Source organism: Ochotona curzoniae, unplaced genomic scaffold (genome assembly GCF_017591425.1).
Source record: "Ochotona curzoniae isolate NIBS_2020 unplaced genomic scaffold, NIBS_Ocur_1.0 scaffold_2683, whole genome shotgun sequence".
Taxonomy (NCBI): domain Eukaryota; kingdom Metazoa; phylum Chordata; class Mammalia; order Lagomorpha; family Ochotonidae; genus Ochotona; species Ochotona curzoniae.
In genome coordinates this window covers 5,896,494-5,914,271 of record NW_024467100.1, presented here as the reverse complement: position 1 = coordinate 5,914,271, position 17,778 = coordinate 5,896,494, and the positions used below count along the sequence as shown (strand labels likewise).

The window sequence follows — 17,778 nt, the reverse complement described above, 5'->3', positions numbered from 1 at the left end:
CTTTTTTTGTTTGGGCTTGGCAGCAGCTCTCAGACCCGCCCAGCCCCACTTGGGCCCCATTTCCCTATCCCGATTCAGGACATCTGGAAAATTAGCTGGCTTTCCCGGCTCCAAGTCTTTGGGATTCTGCGATGGCGAGGTAATTGGCAAAGTCTGGGGCTATCCCAGAAGGGCAGGGCTCAGACATAATTGGAAAGCAAGACTACAGCAGGAGGGTGGCCAAAGCGGAAGACAGCAGGCAAGGAACCCCGTGCGAGTGCACGCCACGACGGGGAGCGAGGGCGCTTTCCAAGACGTCCGAGGCGCCTTGACGAGAGCGCGCAAGTAGCCAAGTTTCGCTCGCTCCCGCCTAGAAGAGCCAGCTGGGAGTAGTAACCCGGAAAATGCCCTCAGTAAAGATGACAGCAATCACTGTTGTTTAAGCCTTAGTGAAGCCGACGCATAGAACCCGGATGTTGCCAGTTCGCTATAGACGATCCTGCCAGTTTCCAAGAAGGCCGATATTCGTTGTGTCAATAGGAGAGAAGCCCATAAGGAGGCGCGCGGGAGTCACTTCCGCCCGGTTCTCCTCTCAGGCTGCAGCCCGAGTAAGATGGCGGCGCTGAGGGCGCTGTGCAGCCTGCGAGGCGCCGCGGTCCAGGCGCTGCGTCCTGGAACTGGCGTCCGACTACAGATTCAGCCCAGCAGGTGAGACCAAGCGCATCCCCAGGACTAAGTGTTTTCCACTCTCGGGACTTTCTCGCGGACCTTGTTGACCTCCTAGAAAAGAATGACCCAGGCCTGTGACTCCTCCCTCGCTCATGCCCGATTTTCGGCCCCAAGCTGCGGTTGCGTCCACTCCAGCCATCAGCGAAGGGGGGTCTTGATGTGTTTCTGCCAGGAGTGCAGTTAGTGCAAAGTGGGAGTCGGCCGCTCGCCCTGAGAGACTCGGGTGCCCTCTCCTGTCACACCTGAGCAGAACTCTGCAGAAGTGCAGATGCCCTTCCCTTGGGAGGTTAGCATTGACCTTGAGCAAACGGCTCTGGCCTGTGATGGAAGCAGGAAGGACTTGCAGGGTGATGCGTGCAGTGATCGCAGGAACGCGTTGTTAGCGGCAGTAAAGCTGCTGTGGAGTTGAGCCGTTACTCGAGCTCTGTGTCAGGGACTTGCATTGATGGGACAGTTTTCCTGGGGCCTCCTAGGAATGAATGGGAACCGGGGAAGGAGGTGCTGCACAATGTCCTAACTAGGATCGTCCTTTAACTCTCCAGAGGTGCTCGGCAGTGGCAGCCAGATGTGGAGTGGGCAGAGCAGTTTGGGGGTGCTGTTATGTTCCCCACCAAGGACACAGCCCACTGGAAGCCTCCACCTTGGAATGGTGAGTGCCCAGACTGCGGTTTCAAACTATACCTGTCCCCACTCCAGACAGCTTCGTGATTGGCTTCTGAGCCCTCCGTTGTGGGAAGGTTTTTGCTCCTTCCTTCTTTGGCCCTTCGACCACACAGTGCAGCAAGCCTAATGGTAGTGATAATATAGCTAGAAAAGGAACAGAAGGGCATTCCAGAAAAAAAAAGATGTTGACTGCAGCCAGCAATCCAGGGGTTCCCATCAAAATTACATCTTTTAAAAAAATTATTTATTTGGGCCCGGTGTAATAGTGTAGCGGCTAAGTCGTAGCTTCGAATGCACCGGGATCCCATATGGGCACCGGTTCTAATCCTAGCAGCTCCACTTCCCATTCAGCTCCCTGCTTGTGGCCTGGGAAAACAGTCGAGGACGGCCCAAAGCTTTGGGACCCTGCATCCAGCGTGGGAGACCCGGAAGAGGCTCCTGACTTCGGATTGGCTCAGCTTCAGCCGTTGTGGCTGTTTGGGGAGTGAACCATCGGATGGAAGATCTTCCTCTCTGTTTCTCCTCCTCTCTGTAAATCTGCCTTTCCAATAAAAATAAATAAATCTTTAAAAGAATTATTCATTTGCAAGGCACAGTGACAGAGAGAAGGAGAGATTGACATCTTGCACCTGCTGGCACGTTTCTCGAATGTCCGTAGTAGTTGGAGCCCTGTCTCCCACAGGGTGCTGCTCTCCCAGGCACATTAGCTGGAAGCTGGTTTGCAAGCAGAGGAATTTGATCTGCTACTCCAATGTGGAGTGCTAAACCTTTTGCACCGCTCCACCTGTCCCAAATTAAAAACTTTAGCCTTAACTTTTTCTGGGTTCAGTTTATTTGCATGTGCCTTTCTGCGCAAGGTAGTTTTCCCACTGGTGCAGATAAAATCTTCTGAATTAGAAACCATTTTTTCCTCATCAAAGCCGGCTCTTTTGACTTCTTGATTTTTATCAGGACTGTTATTCTCCTAATCCTTCAGGATTGAAAGTGTTTTTGTTTGTTGTTTGTTTATCTTTAGCTCTTGTATGTTTCTCTCTTTACTCTCTCTCTCTTTTTTTTTTTTTTAAGATTTATTTATTTATTGGAAAGTCAGATATACAGAGAGGAGGAGAGACAGAGAGGAAGATCTTCCGTCCGATGATTCACTCCCCCCAAGTGAGCGCAACGGCCGATGCTATGCTGTCTGAAGCCAGGATCCAGGAACTTCGAACTTCTTCTGGGTCTCCCACATGGGTGCAGTGTCCCAAAGCTTTGGGCTGTCCTCGACTGTTTTCCCAGGCCACAAGCAGGGAGCTGGATGGGAAGTGGTGATGCTGGGATTAGAACCGGCGCCCATAGGGGATCCCGGCGCCTTCAAGGCAAGGACTTTAGCCACTAGACTACACTGCCGGGCCCTACTCTCTCTTTTAAGATTTTGTTTTTATTTGGAAGGCAGATTTTTTAGAGAGAAGGAGAGATGGAGGTGATCTTCCATCCACTGGTTCACTCCTCAAACAGCTGCAATGGACAGACCTGAGCTGATCTGCAGCAGGAGCTTCTTCCTAGCCTCCCACATGGAATCAGGGTCCCAAAGCTATGGGCCATTCTCTATTGCTCTTGTCTAGCCATGGCTGTTGCAGACATTTGGGTAGTAGACCAGTTGAATCAGAAGTGGAGCAACCAGGGAATGAACAGGTGATTAGCCAATACCACTGCATCCTGCCTCTCCTACTTTTATTGTTTTTTCTAAGATTTACTTATTTTTATTGGAAAGGCAGATTTACAGAGAGAAGGAGAGATAGAGACTGGTTCACTCCCCAAGTGGCCACAAAGGCCAGAACTGAGCCAATCAGGAGCTAGGAGCTCTTCCAGGTCTCCCACCTGGGTGCAGGATCCCAAGGCTTTGGGTTGTCCTCTGCTGCTTTCCTAGGCCACAGGCAGGGAGCTGGATGGGAAGTGGAGCACCCGGGACATGAACCAGTACCCATATGGCATGCTACACTTGGAGGATTAGTTAGTTGACCCATTATGCTGGGCCCTCTTGACTCTTTCAAAGATTTATGTATTTGAAAAGCCAAGCTAGAAAGGGCCAAAAGACAAAAAGCCAAAGAGATCTTGCATCCTCTGATCTACTCCCCAAATGTCTGCAACCGCCGTGGCTGGACAAGACTGAAGCCAGATCCCAACAACTAGATTCCCTATGTGGGTGGCAAGGGCCCAGATACTCCTCAGGCCATTTGCTTGCATTTCCTTAAGTGCACTAGTAGGGAGCAAGATTGAAATGCAGAAACTGGGGGGGTTCCAGCGTGGCTAATGGCTAAAGTCCTTGTCTTGCACATGCAGAATCCCATATGGGTGCCAGTTAATGCCCTGGCTGCTCCAATTCCCTTCCAGCCCTCTACTTGTGACCTAGGAAAGCAGTAGAGGAAGGCCCAAAGCCTTGGAACACTATACCCGTCTGGGAGATCCGGAAGAAGCTCCGGGCTCCTGGCTTCAGATTGGCTCTGTTCCAGCTGTTGCGGCTACTTGGGGAGTGAACCAGTGGATGGAAGATCCATGTCTCTCCTTCTCTGTAAATCTGTCTTTTCAATTTAAAAAAAAAAAAAAAGGAAGGAAAGAAATAAGGAAATAAATGGAGCAGCTGGGACTCAAGCTGGTACTTGCATAATGGATGTAATTGTCCCAGGTAATGGCTTAATCTGTACCCCAGTACTCCCAATAGTGACCCCCCGTGTCTCTAATTTTTCTTGCTCTTCATGTTTCTGTCCCAAGAAGTCATCAGACCATGTAATGACTATGTAATTTTTTTTAGTGATTTCTGTATTTATCTGAAATACGAGTTAGAAAGGGAGAAGACAGATTGTCTATCTGCTTGTTTGCTCCCTAAATGTCCTGGGCCAGGGTAGGCAGGAGGACCCTGGAGCTCCACCCAGGTCACCCATGGAGGTGGCAGGGGTCATCTTCTGCTCCCTTCCCATGCACGTTAGCAGGATGCTGGATCAGAAGTGGAGAAACTAGGAGTCCAAACAGTGTGCTTGTGGGATGCTGCCATCATAGAGGGTGGCTTAACCCCCTACAATGTCAGCTGCCGGGTAGTGCTTCCTATTTGGTCCTCTCTGCCTTCTAATCTTTACTGCCATCACTCCTCATCAGATTTATCTTGTATTAGAGCTCGAGTGTTTCAGGAATCTGTTCACTGGGCTTCTGCCATTGCTGCTGTGCCGTTTCTGGTTATCTTACACAATGTCATCAAATACTGTTTTACCATGTCCAGTCTGACTTGGTCCATCACTGCTGCTACAGTTTCACTGAGGCGAGCCTGCAATTCCCCGACAGAATCTGTTCCCAGAACAGATTCTTTCATGTTCTGGTGGGTGCGGCAGCCCAGCCCCTGCTTTGCCACTTGGCAGTGGGTACTGTGGCCTAGCCAAGCCAAGCATAGCTTCCAGTGCCAGCTTGCGTGAGAGACCCAAGTCTCTCACATGGAGAGGTGCGTTGGCCTGACCTAGACATGGCCTCAGCTCCCTTGTGTACCTATGGGTGCAGTGGCCTAGTCTGTGCAAGACCCCAGAAAGCATTCCCTGTCGAACATGCTCTCGGCCACTCCCGGACCCCTCCCCTGGGCAGTGTGCAGCACTTCATCACATGTGCTGGCCCAGAGTTGCCCACTTTCCCTACCCATCCAAAAAAAAAAAAAGGCAATGCTGGTAGAGTTAACACAAATTTGGTATTAACCAGGGCCAGGATGCCCACGAGCTAGTGGTTGCTTTTCTCTCAACAGTGTAACACTTGCCTAGGTACAAGGCACCTTAGGCAGTTGCCTACAGCTGGGGTATATTTTACCATGTCATTTGTTCTTTTGCTTAAAAAATTTCACAGCCAATTCCAAAAACAGTAATAGGGGCCAGCACGATCGTTCAATTAGCTAATCCTGCACCTCCAAGTGCAGCATCGTATATGGGCACTGGTTCGTGTACTGGGTGCTCCACTTCCCACCCAGCTCCCTGCTTGTGGCCTGGGAAAGCAGTCGAGGACGGCCCAAAGCCTTGGGATCCCGCACCCATGTGAAAAACCTGGAAGAAGCTCCTAGCTCCTGACTCCTGGCTTCAGATCAGCTCAGCTCTGGCCGTTGGCAGTCATTTAGGGAGTGAAGCAGCAGACTGAAGATCTTTGTCTCTCCATCTCTCTGTAAATCTGACTTTGCAATAAAAAGTAAACAAAACAATTTTTTTTTTAACCTGTTGCAAACAGAAGTTTATTTGCGAAGGGACCAGATGAGCAGGGAAGGGAGGGAAGGGGAAAGCACCTCCAGAGAGAAAACCAGGAGGTAGGGTGCCTCTCAAAAAGAGGAGGGAGAGAGAGCAAAAGTTTGTGTGTTTGTTTGTTTGTTTGTTTTTAAGATTTATTTATTTAAAAGGCCAATTTTGTAGAGAGGAGAGAGAGAGAGAGAGAGAGAGAGATCTTGGGCCATCCTCTGTTGCTTAAGCAGGGAGCTGGATTGGAAGTGGATTAGCTGGGAGACGAACTGATGCTCATATGGGACGCTCACATTACAGGACAGAGGATTAGTGTGCTGTGCTACCACACTGGCCCCATGCTAAGTATTTTGTAATACATTATTTCCATTAATGCCTGCAACAATCTTGTGAACATATGTGGTGTCCCATTTAGGTGTAATTTATGGTACTGAGAGACTAAGGTTTGATTAAGGACACACAGGCGGTCTTGTAACTCAGATCTGACTCCAAAGCCCATGGTGAAATATTTTGGTTGAAAGGTGAGCTCTTGTTTTAAATCTAAAATGCACTTGCCAGTGAATAAAGTGTCTGCAGCATTTCACAATATTGTAAGGGGTCAATAAAATGATGAAGTGTCTGGCCCATGTAAATCCGCTGAAATGTTACTTGTTACTAAGGTTACTGGGGTTGAACCATTACCCTCTATCGCCTCTTCACCTACTTTTTGGAAAGTGTTTATACAAGTTCCCCAGATACTTAACTCCCTTCCTCCCAAGATGTTCTTGTGTTGATGTCAAATCCTGGAATGCCTCTTCTCCCCTCTACTTCTCTGAATCATTTCCTGTATCTAAGAATCACTTCGCAGGCTACTTGGGTCATCAGCATCGCATATCAGAGTGCCTGGGTTCAAATCCTTCCCCCACTCACAATCGCAGCTTCCTGCTAACGCACACCTTGGTGATGGCTCAGGGTCCATCAGGGTCCCTGTTACCCAGGTGGAAGACTTGGGTTGCAGAGGTTTGGGGAGCGACCCAGTAGACGGGAGTTTTTCTGTCTCTACCTTTTGAATAAGGGAATACAGTTGAAGAAGAACCAGCTCAGAACCAGCTCATCTCGTGTCCACATGCAGTGTTCAGAGTGGTCTCTTCCTTTAGAGAGCTGATGACTAGAGTGGGCGTTGGGCCTAGCGGTGGAGATGTCCGCCCCCGCTGTCGGACGCCTGTGTTTGAGTCGCGGCTCTGCTCCCGATTCCTGCTTGCTGCTCATTGGCAGCAGGTGTGGACTCAGTGGCTGGTACGCCTGGATCGATTGAGCTCCTGGCTCCGACTTTGGCCTGGCCAGCTGAGCCCTAGCTTTTGTGGACATTTGTGGAGTGAATCAGCAGATGGGCGCTCTCCTACATGTTTGTGTGTATCTCTGCCTCCCAAGTAAATTAAAAGCAAAAAAAAAAAAAAAAAAAAAAAGGCAGCAACAACAACAAAAAGAGCTAATAGCTAAACCATTTACTTGGTAACTTAACAAATGTGACTTACTAATTTTTCATGTGTACTTATTTCCCAAATTAAACTGTACGCTTCTTGGGGATAGAAACTAACCTTTAATCATCTTAGGCATTGAAGTCCAGTTTCTTAACTGGCTGGCCACTCTTCAGGTCCATTTGAGGGAGAGTATATCATAGTAGTTAATGTGGGTCCCACAGTTGAATAGGCAACATTCAAATTTCCTGCTCTGTTTCTTAACTAGCCCTGTGGTCTGGAAACCATTGCAGCCCTCTGGCTGGTTATTCTAATAAAATGGGGATTGTAATACCTGCTGCTGATGGTTGCTCTGAGAATCAGATTGGTTGAATAATAAAGTTCTTACAGTAGTAAACGGCAAGCTGGCACACGGGAAGGGCTGTATTCAATAGCTGTTAGCATTATTAAAAAGGTATTTGAGAGACATGGGAAGAGGGTTTAGCTGTAGTGATCCTCTTCCTGCTTCCATTGGAAATGAGGACATTTACAAGATCTGGAAGGCCTGTGGGGAGAGGCTAACTCCTTCCTGTCTCTCGTGAGTTCCTAAGGGGATTACTGTTTGGACTATTTCCTACTTCTCAGATGTGGACCAGCCCAAGGATACAATGGTGTCGAACCTGACCCTGAACTTCGGGCCCCAGCACCCGGCAGCCCATGGAGTCTTGCGGCTGGTGATGGAGTTGAGCGGGGAGATGGTGCGCAAGTGTGACCCTCATGTCGGGCTCCTGCACCGGGGCACTGAGAAGCTCATTGAGTACAAGACCTATCTGCAGGTGTGGGGACGAACTGGGGCCTGCAGCGGGGAGGGAGATGGCAGGGGTAGCCCCCTGAGGTTAGAAGGGCGCTGTTCGAGCGGGGTGGGGGCGGAAGGGACGTGGCAGGGAGTGCTTGAGCCACTTGGGTTTAGTTTACCTGGCAGCCATCGCTTGGAGCCAGAGTGATGCTGGCTGACTTTTGGCTGGCCCCTTCACATGTACTCTCGTGCCTCAGTTTCCCTCTTCTCTCACACGAGTGCGTCAGAGTTGATGCTCTTAAGGGCAGAGAACGAGGAAAGAGACGTCAGATCTGTAGAGTCCACAGCTGACTCTTGTATCAGCTAGCTGTCTGAGTTTGTTTTTGAAACACTCAGTGAGTCAGAGGGATCAGGAGCGGGTCTGTGACCAAGTGTGCCGTCTTGAGGAGAATTGCGTGACTCAGCTAGTTGGAGGTCAGAGAGTTGGGTTGGGGCTAGGGACCTGAAGTTTTTCTTACAGTCATAAAGAAAGTCCTGGTAACAGGGTGGTGGAGTTAGGGTCCAGCCCTAACACGGGGTAGGAGTGGACAGCCTGTCACGGAAGGTGGGTCTCCTGGGGAATCGGCACAATGATGCTTGCTAGTCCCCACACTCGTGGGTTAACGCACGTCACAGTGACTCTGGGGCAGGAACGGGCTGTCCCAGAGAGGGAAATTTTAGCTCCACCTTTTTCCTGGAAGCCAAGGCCACTGCAGCCGACAGCCAGGCCCTCACTTTCTTAACATTCTGGGAAGGACCATGCCCGCCTGGTACTCCATCTTTCCTCAAGCCCCCTCTCCCGGATAGGCCTGGGACAAAGCGCCTTCCTCCTGTGTAAGAGACTGGAAGGAGGGAGACTCAGAACTCCCAAGGCACTCATCATCCACCGAGGCGCCCCTCTGGCCAGGGGACCGTTGACAGTGGTGTGCTGGCGCCTGTTCTTACTGGCTCGCAAGAGCCCGCTTGTTAAATGTTGAGGAATTTTATGAGTTAGTTGCTGAACACAACCACTATTAGTGACTCAGTTATATAACAGGCTTATGATTTAATACATGATCTAAAACAAACAAGATAAGAAAAGCTGAAAGCTCATCACCTTCAGGCTTCTGCGTTTTTCTGTGCCGAGTCCTTGTATCCGTATAGTGGCCACACTGACCAGTGCTGCGACTATTCTGCCTAGGACTGTATTCTTACATAATATCAATCTCAAAATTAGCCATAGTTTTCCCGTGGCACACTGGCACACGTGAGAAATCAGGATCCTGTCCTACTCAGGAAAGCCAGTCTAAACATTTGTCAGCGTGCCACTGGTTGCCGGGGTTTGGTTCCGCCCGGCCGGGGCATCTGGTTGAGAGGGGTTGTGCAGAGTCGGCTTGCGATGCCCGCTAACAGCAAAGCTTGCAGCAGCCAGGTTGTGGGGCCCCCCCAGGCCTGCTGGATGTGACCCAGACCTCTCCCCTCTCCCAGGCCCTCCCATACTTTGACCGACTGGACTACGTGTCCATGATGTGTAACGAGCAGGCTTATTCTCTGGCAGTGGAGAAGTTGCTGAACATCCAACCCCCTCCCCGGGCGCAGTGGATCCGAGGTACGCCTGGCCCTTTCCAAAGCCCGCTGAGCACGGCGCAGCGCCCCCTTGCCCGTCTCTGAACCCAAGCATGGTGGTAAGACCCCAGGCTCCTCACCCTCATCGTTGGCCCCTAAACCCTCTCGTATTTACTCCTCTCCAGTGCTCTTTGGAGAAATCACGCGGCTTCTGAACCACATCATGGCTGTGACTACGCATGCCCTGGATATTGGGGCCATGACTCCTTTCTTCTGGATGTTTGAAGAAAGGGAAAAGGTAGGAGAGGGGTGGAAGGCTAGTAATAGGCAAGGAAGTACGGGAAGATATGAAAACGTTGATAACGGGAGAAGAAGGAATATTGAAAACTTGGGTTGTTTGCTTAGGGACTCTGTTGTGGTTGAGCACAGGCAGTCAGAAGGTGGGGGAGTGAGCCCAGGTTGTTGGCCTTAGGGGTCCAGGACTTTGTCACTAATTCCCAGTGTGTCCTATCAAGATGTTTGAGTTCTATGAACGAGTGTCCGGAGCACGAATGCATGCTGCTTACGTCCGGCCAGGTGGAGTGCATCAGGTGAGTGGGCTCCGTTCCTGGCCTGTTCCCTTGGCGGCCACAGGGGGGCAGTGCTGGCCAGTGGAAAGGCTGACTGAGCACACCCGGCATCCCCTGGGGTGTGGGAGCTGGCTTACCTTGCTGGAGCCTGTGTTGGGTTTAGGATTACCTTCTTGGACTTCTAGGACCTCCCCCTCGGGTTGATGGATGACATTTATGAATTTTCCAAGAACTTCTCTCTTCGGATTGATGAGGTGGAAGAGGTAAGATAGAAATTGATGGGGGGTGGGGGGGGAGGAGGCAGGATCTCATTTTCCTCAAATAGGGCTTGTAGGCTTTTAGTCACCAGTGGTAAAGAAATACAGAGATATTTGAAGAGTATGAACACACCAGCCTTCTTGATCAATAGATGCTGACCAACAATAGGATCTGGCGGAATCGGACGATCGACATCGGGGTTGTGTCAGCAGAAGACGCCCTTAACTATGGTTTCAGGTGGAAGGACTTGTGCTTCTCTCCACGGGGGTGGGCTGGGGGCGGGGGCGGGTTGGCGGCGATCCGGCCTAATGTCTTGGCTCACGGCGATGTTTGATTCCCTTCTGACCATGCTCAGGGTGGACGTCCCATGGCTGAGGAGGGTCGGGAGATGAGACTAAGGAATAATGTGTCTGCTTTCTTGGGTTGTGGAGAATGGTCCTTATTTCCATCCCCACCCCCCTTTGCACAGTGGCGTGATGCTGCGGGGTTCAGGCATCCAGTGGGACCTGCGGAAGACCCAACCCTATGATGCGTATGACCAGGTGGAGTTTGATGTTCCTATTGGGTCTCGAGGAGACTGCTATGATAGGTAAGGCCCTTGTCCCTTCTCAGCTCACTGTCTAGCTGCTTTCTCCCCTGCCTTTTACTTTTTAAAGATTTGTTTGTTTTTACTTTAGTCAGAGTTATCTATAACATTGGAGATAGGGGGAGAGACAGAGAAAGAGAGAGCTCTTCTGTCCACTGGCTCACTCCCCAAGTGGCTACAACAGCCGGAACTGGGCTGGGCCGAATTTGGGAGCCAAGAGTTTCTTCTTGGTCTCCCGCATGGGTCCTGCCCAACTTTTCTTTGCTACCTTCTTCACCGTGCTTCTATTGGAGCACATATGTGAGCTAAGCGAGGTTGCTTGCCAAAGCGCTTTGCACGTTTGTGGCATCTTAATTTACCCCTACATTTTTCCTGTTTTAGAACAAGTTTAGACTGCTTGTTACAGCTGGAAGGGCTGAGGCATGAAAGCCGGGGATTACTCTGGGATGATTCTGTACGAGTGGTTGAGATTGGAGTATTCTGGATGCAGTGTTCCGGTTGCTGGAGTCTAAGCTTCACATGGCTCTTCTGTTTACTGACACTTGAGGAACGTTTGCTGTTTTCCTGGGTTTGACTTCATTTGCCTCTTACTCATTCTTAATCCAAAAAGTGCTGCAGGGGATAATTAAAGAAGGGAAGTACTACAGTTGGTAGTCTGAGAAATCAGGAGAGGATTACGAGAAAGACTCAATAGAATTAAAGTTCTTCAGGTTTTATGTAGGCCACCAAGCAGCCAAGAGTGAGGAAAGTTTACCTGACTCTTTGGCAGTTGGCTAAAGGTCATCCTCCGTAGCCCCAGACCCGCTGCTCTGACCGACCGCCCAATCCCTTGCTCTGAACCCCGTCTCATCCACTTCAGGTACCTGTGTCGAGTGGAGGAGATGCGCCAGTCCCTTCGAATCATCCTACAGTGTCTGAACAAGATGCCTCCCGGAGAGATCAAGGTGGATGACGCCAAAGTGTCTCCACCGAAACGAGCAGAGATGAAGGTTGGCTGCAGGGAGAGGGCAGTGCGGGTGTGGGAGCGAGGCCGGGGGCTGGGGAAGAGCATCCCGCAGCTCTGCTCTGGCGTGCCGTGTCTTCTCACTGACTTACGTGGGTGTTCAGTCTCCCTGAGGTGGAGGTTGTTTTCTGTGGCAGAGCGTGGCTCTCATCTGCTCACGTCCCTTCTTCCTCTCCTCAGTCTTCCATGGAGTCCCTGATTCATCACTTTAAGTTGTACACTGAGGGCTACCAAGTTCCGCCAGGGGCCACGTACACCGCCATTGAGGCTCCTAAGGTAAGGGGGATGAGGGAAAGGACGAGGCTGTACATGGAGTGTACACATGATGACAGGTGTTCACCAGTGCGAGAAGATGGGGTTTGGTGTCAGAGAAAGATGTTCTATTTACCAACGTGCCCAACCTTCCTTCTTGGACAGGGCGAGTTCGGGGTTTACCTGGTGTCTGATGGCAGCAGCCGTCCTTACCGGTGCAAGATCAAGGCTCCTGGTTTTGCCCATCTGGTAAGAACCAATCCCAGCGAGTCTTAAGAGTTTTTAAACATTTGTGTTGGTTTATTTGAAAGATAGAAGTGGGTGGGGAGAGAGAGCAGTAAACGCAGAGAGAGCCTCCATTCCCCAGTTCATTTTCCAAATGGCTGCAATGGCTGGGGCTGGCCCGGGGCAAAGCCAGGAGGTAGGAACTCCTGTCCGTGTCTCGCCTGTAGGTGGCGGGTCTGAAGCGCTGCTGGGACCAGCACCCAGGCACTTTGCTATAGGATGCTGGTAGCCTGAGTGGCGTGTTAACTGCTGTGCTAGACGCCCACCCTGTCCAGTGCTTTTAACAGTTTATTGATCGAGGTTGAGAATTTGGTGACCACCCTTTCTCCTCATCCCTCCAAGTTCTGTCTAACACTCTTGCTCCCTCTTCCCAGGCTGGTTTGGACAAGATGTCCAAAGGGCACATGCTGGCAGACGTCGTTGCCATCATAGGTAGGAGGACTGGACAGAGGGGTTTGGGACTCCCATTGGGGCTGTTGACTGTGTCTTGCTCAGTCATCACAGACTGTGGCATGAACTCAGGAACTCCATCTCTCCGGGCACAGTCACAAGTGCTGAGCCTTGGCTAACAGCGCTTTCCTGTCCATCTCCTGACCTAGGCACCCAGGATATTGTGTTTGGAGAAGTAGATCGGTGAGCAGGGGACGTGTGCTCTCCCTGGATGATCAGCGTCCGCTCTGGAGCCTGTTCTTCCCCGGAAGTGGGGCTGTGCGTGTTTATCTGTGTCTAACAGGTGCATGTACGCTCAGCTGTTGGGCTTTTTGTGCATGTACCAACAAAGCAAAAATTATAACAATAAATTAGCCGCCTTGCGGTCCCTATGCCTACAGTTCTGATGTGGTTTTTGTTTGTTTTGGTATCTTACTGTCCTTCACCCTGATATGAAGCTTTGGAGTTTCTGGTAGCGCTCTGTTTCTCCTCCTGGATTCGGGTCTTGACAATTTTCCTGTTCCTCTCCACCCCCTTCTTGGACTCTTGTATGTTCCACTTCTCCATTCCCCCATTTCCTCTTTCGCCTTAGTGCCCTCCTGCCCAGACTTTCTCGGTGCTCACCCAAACTGGTAAACTCAAATTAGGGCTGGGGGTGAAGTCCCAGATTAGAGAAGGGGCTGTGCTGTTACCTGAGTGATCTTGAAGGAGCAGTTTGTCTCAGATCCTTATCTGAACAGGGGTGGAGTGAAAGGGGGAGGTAGACCACCTCTCTGTAGTCTCGCTGTGTCACTAATGGGGAGGGTCGGTCCCTGCAGGGCTGGAGCTTCGGGACCCATGTCTCCCAGCTCCCCTCTTCGGCCCTTCCGGGAGCCGCCCGGTCTCTAGTGCAGGAAGGGGAAGGGGCCGAAGCAGAGGGGAAGGCGTGGCAGGAAGGGGGGAACTCTGTGGTCAGGGAGCCACTGGCAGAACACAGCTGCGCAGTGCTGGCTCGGCGACTGGCCCATCCTGGCTCGCATAGCCTCAGCCCTGGCCAAGATGATTCCCGCAGTGCTCTTGCTCTTGCTCCTGTTGGTTGAACAAGCAGGTGAGGGGGTCTCAGGGTTGGGGAGCTGGGCTGCAGGGCAAGAATATGAAGGCCAAGTTGAGCATAGGCGGAGGAAAGCCAAGAGCGGGCAGGTGGGTGCTGAGGGGGACACGCAAGCCTAGCATCGGGATCACAGTCCCCTCCTCTGTTGTCCACATCCTACTTGTTCCAGATGAGCTTTTTGCCTTTAGAATTGGTAAACCGTCAGTCTGGCAGCAGAAAAGGCCAGTAGTGTGGCACGAAGAGCTAGCTGGTCTGCGGCAAAGCTCCATTCCTCACGATCAGCGTTTCCATGGGGTAGCCTTGGTCTTGTCACTAGCAGGTTACATGCACAGAGCCCCCTTTAGGGAGGCAGGTGTAGCCAGACCCCTGACAGGGCTGTGTCTCTGGGTCACTGCTTCCATGCCATTCTGTTAGCAGCTTGGGGAAGCTGGGCTGCCCGATCCACCCAGTTTTAGATCTGAAAAGCTGAGTAGAGGCAGAAATGGGAAGGTCTGAGCAGTTGTAAGCAGTCCCTATGTGTGTGTAAGAGCGCTCACTTTTTGCTCGCTTTGGTGCTCGAAGGGTGTCTATGGCACCCGGGTGCTGGGCAAGGAGGCCTAGTCAAGTTTAAGGAAATTGTAAGAGAAGACCAAGGTGGAGCTCCAGTGACCACGTTGAGAATCGGGGAGAGGGGTTCCAGGAGCTGCTGGTGTCTGCTGTGGGCCGAAGGGGAGACGGGCCCCGAGCCGTGAACGCAGGCCCTGAGTAAGTCACTTAGCTTTTCCATGTACTGATCTTGTCGTAAAATGGCGATGATGTGTCCCTTGCAGGGTAGTTTTAAGACTTGTGCAATACGGGGTGTGTCAAAGCGTTATAGGACAAAAAAAACCAAAAAAATACTTTGGCCATGTCACTGTTTGACCCATGTGGGTCACAGTCCTTCTGAGAAAGTCAGCAGGAGTCTCAGGAGCCCAGGCCCTGTGTGATTTTTCAAATTGCACAAAACTTCCCCTCAGAGGCCCAGGGTGAGTAACAGGGCAGAGGAGCAGGACATGGAATCCGTACTTTGTGGTCATTCCCTTGCGCTCAGGGCCATCCTCCTGGCTTGTGTGCAGCAGCTGGCCGTGGCGAGTCGAGGGCTAGGAAAGCTGACTCGGGTTTTTACACATTGAACTGTCTCTCTGGGACTGAAAGCCATGAGGCTGAGGCTAGGAGATGACCAATAATAGAGTAATTGCCCTCCCTCCCTCCCTCCCCCCAGCTCACATCCTTCCTGTCCAGCCCTCAGCCACAGGTCACAGGACCCGGCAGAGACTCCCGTGTGGTTTCTTCGCTGAGATGTGCCACTGCCTCTCCCTCCCCCTGCCCCTTGGGCTGAGGTTTTGGTGTTGGCCTAGTGAGCGTGGATGTGTCCTTTGGGGAGGATGAAATGCTCAATGGCGCCTGCAGAACCCACAGCAGGAAAAAGAGGCTGGGGGAAGTCCTCAAGTCTGTCTGCTGTTGTCTCTTCTTTCTCCCCTTCTTCATTCTCTCCTTTGCCTCCTTCTCTTTTCTTCCTTCCTCCCTTCTTTGATGTTTAAAATTAGTTTGAAAAACAGAGTTACACAGAGAGAGAGAGATTGCTTTCATCCGCTGATTCACTGTCCCTAGGGCCACAGTGACCAGAGTTGGGCCAGTCCAAAGCTGGGAGCATCTTTCTGGTCTCCCATGGAGGTGCAGGGGCTCAAGCACTTGGGCCATCCCCCCATGGCTTTCCCAGCTTATTAGCAGGGAGCTGGATAGGAAGTGAAGCAGCAAGGACATGAACTGGTGCCCGTATAGGATCCTAATGCTTGAAGGGACCTGAGCTGGCACGCTGCTGTGGGATGCTGGTGTTACAAATGGGGGCTTAACTCACTGTGTTACATTGCCATCTTCAAATCCCCAGTTTGTAATTCCTGTAAGTTCCATCACACTTACAACCTTCCCCTTTCTTTGAGTGAGAGAAAAAGGGAAAGGCAAGCGAAGCCTGGGTCCAGAGAAGATTTAAGTTTCTTGCCATAGGGGGCTCCTTTCCAGGCCCTGTCCTACCTCCTAGAGGCCTCACCCTTCCCCGCTCTGAGCACCAGGGGGTCCCTGGTGTGCTGACCCCCATGGGTACCCTCTGTCTCCTCAGCGGCCCTGGGAGAACCCCAGCTCTGCTACATCCTGGATGCCATCCTATTTTTGTATGGTATTGTCCTCACTCTGCTCTACTGTCGGCTCAAGGTAAGGCAGGACGGGCTGAGGGCTACAAGGGCTGGGGGTGGCAGTAGCGATGTGGGTTTGAGAAAGGGGAAGAAAAGGGGCTCCCCTATGAAATATGGAAGGAAGAGGGCTAAGCCAATAGCTTCCCCATTACTGATTAGTTTTCTTCTATTCCAGATCCAGGTGCGCAAGGCCGCCATAGCCAGCTATGAGGTATGGACCTTCCCATGGCCTCAGACTCAGTCCTCCTGGGACTCTAGTCCCAAACCCAAGACGCAGGCGTGCGTCTCAGGTCTTGCCATCTCACACTGCCACCCTGCCATATAGCCAAGCCATGGTTAAACATTTGGCAAATGACAGAGAAGAACCAAGCATGGGATCATGGATGAGTGTGTTTGTAGTCAGGTGGGCGGAGGTGTATTCATGACCTAGTGTGGCCTGGAAGTCCAGCTCCCCTGGGCACACACTGCCCTGGGTAGGAACGGCGGGAGGCTGAGGGACCCTGAAGCAGGTGTCTCTAACACCATGTGCCTTTTGTTTTTGCAGAAATCTGAGGCCGTTTACACAGTAAGTGAACCTGCCTTCTTCTCTTGGGAAGTCAGCAGACGAGGGTGATCTTTGGAAGGGGCAAGGGCTATGGGAGTGGATGGGCTTCATTCCTGATGGTCCTTCACTTCCACCTCCAGGGCCTCAGCACCCGGACCCAGGAGACATATGAGACTCTGAAGCATGAGAAACCAGCACAGTAGCTTTGGAACAGTTGCCTTTGGTTATGGCCTTCTTCAGCTTCTAGTTCCCCTCACAGCCCTCGTGGTTGGTCCCGCATATGCCTCCATCCTGACTATGCCAGCTGGCCCTACTCTGTAACCATGCTGAGCCCAAATTAATGTACCTCAGTGGTTTCTCTTCCCTGTCAAAGACTCAGACTCTGCTTGGTGATGTTGATAATCTAGTCTCACTTCTTTGCCCCAACCCTTCTTTCCCAATCCCCAGCACGGGCTAACTAATGGCAAGGGAGTGTACCCAATAAAGCTGCCACAGACTTGGCTATATTCATTCATGTATCATGTAGCTATGCGGCCTTGACTAAGCACTAGGCTTGATTCAGAACAGAGACAGTCTTGAGTAAGGCAAGCTGAGCTGCTGACCTCACAGATCTCACCGTCTAATAGATTTCAGAAGGGCTATTTTGTTCAACTGAGGGATGAATGCAGGGTTTGGCAAGAGGATGAAATCTGTGATCACGAGCTGTTCTGGGTCAGAGCTGGAGCAGGGAAACTAGAAGCATGTACAGACCTTAAGATCTAAGATACGATTTCTACACCCAGCATGACATTCTGCATGTCATAACTGAACCTAGGTTGGACTGTGGGTAGTCTACTCAACCCCCCATAGTCACCAATACAAATAGACCCAATCTTGTGTGTGTAGAAGAAATACTGTGAACAGGGCTGTGTGAAGCTCCTTGGAACATTGTTGTTGTTGTTTTTTCAAGTGCACAAGGATGGTTTATTCAAGCTCAGCACATCTGAGCCTGGGGTCTTTGTTGAGAGCAGGCAGCTGGCCAACGGACAGGCCAGCCAGCTGGCTGGCACCAACACCCTTTACCAGAGTTTGGCCCCGAACAGCACATTCATAGGGTTTTTATAGGGGCAGTCCACAGTAGCTTGAAAAGGGGAAAT

General features: G+C 51.3%; 2 protein-coding genes across 3 annotated transcripts; both read left to right on the top strand.

The window, feature by feature from the left end:
• Window positions 1–353: 353 nt before the first annotated feature.
• NDUFS2 (NADH:ubiquinone oxidoreductase core subunit S2) lies at window positions 354–13,195 on the top strand. Of its 2 annotated transcripts, XM_041003173.1 has the most exons (14): window positions 572–687; window positions 1,251–1,357; window positions 7,685–7,875; window positions 9,342–9,462; window positions 9,605–9,717; window positions 9,935–10,009; window positions 10,174–10,251; window positions 10,398–10,483; window positions 10,716–10,835; window positions 11,692–11,821; window positions 12,016–12,111; window positions 12,253–12,336; window positions 12,747–12,804; window positions 12,972–13,195. In XM_041003173.1, the coding sequence occupies exons 1-14, from the start codon at window positions 593–595 to the stop codon at window positions 13,007–13,009; spliced, it is 1,392 nt and encodes a 463-aa protein (XP_040859107.1). In that variant the 5' UTR covers window positions 572–592; the 3' UTR covers window positions 13,010–13,195. The 2 variants fall into 2 exon arrangements, with proteins under 2 accessions (XP_040859106.1, XP_040859107.1); XM_041003172.1 differs by lacking the exon at window positions 12,972–13,195 and having other exon boundaries at window positions 354–687; window positions 12,747–12,965.
• Window positions 13,196–13,718: 523 nt separating this feature from the next.
• On the top strand, window positions 13,719–17,152 carry FCER1G (Fc fragment of IgE receptor Ig). Its single transcript, XM_041003174.1, has 5 exons — window positions 13,719–13,888; window positions 16,026–16,117; window positions 16,274–16,309; window positions 16,643–16,663; window positions 16,783–17,152. Exons 1-5 carry the CDS (start codon window positions 13,840–13,842, stop codon window positions 16,843–16,845), a joined length of 261 nt encoding a protein of 86 aa, XP_040859108.1. The 5' UTR covers window positions 13,719–13,839; the 3' UTR covers window positions 16,846–17,152.
• The last annotated feature ends 626 nt before the right edge of the window (window positions 17,153–17,778 follow it).

Excerpts from the sequence above, each read along its gene's own strand:
- NDUFS2 (XM_041003172.1), top strand. The coding sequence starts at position 593 with ATGGCGGCGCTGAGGGCGCTGTGCAGCCTGCGAGGCGCCGCGGTCCAG. Across the intron at positions 1,358-7,684 it reads GAAGCCTCCACCTTGGAATG|ATGTGGACCAGCCCAAGGAT; the intron begins GTGAGTGCCCAG and ends CCTACTTCTCAG. Across the intron at positions 10,010-10,173 it reads GGCCAGGTGGAGTGCATCAG|GACCTCCCCCTCGGGTTGAT; the intron begins GTGAGTGGGCTC and ends TTGGACTTCTAG.
- FCER1G (XM_041003174.1), top strand. The coding sequence starts at position 13,840 with ATGATTCCCGCAGTGCTCTTGCTCTTGCTCCTGTTGGTTGAACAAGCA. Across the intron at positions 16,310-16,642 it reads CCGCCATAGCCAGCTATGAG|AAATCTGAGGCCGTTTACAC; the intron begins GTATGGACCTTC and ends TTGTTTTTGCAG. Across the intron at positions 16,664-16,782 it reads AATCTGAGGCCGTTTACACA|GGCCTCAGCACCCGGACCCA; the intron begins GTAAGTGAACCT and ends TTCCACCTCCAG.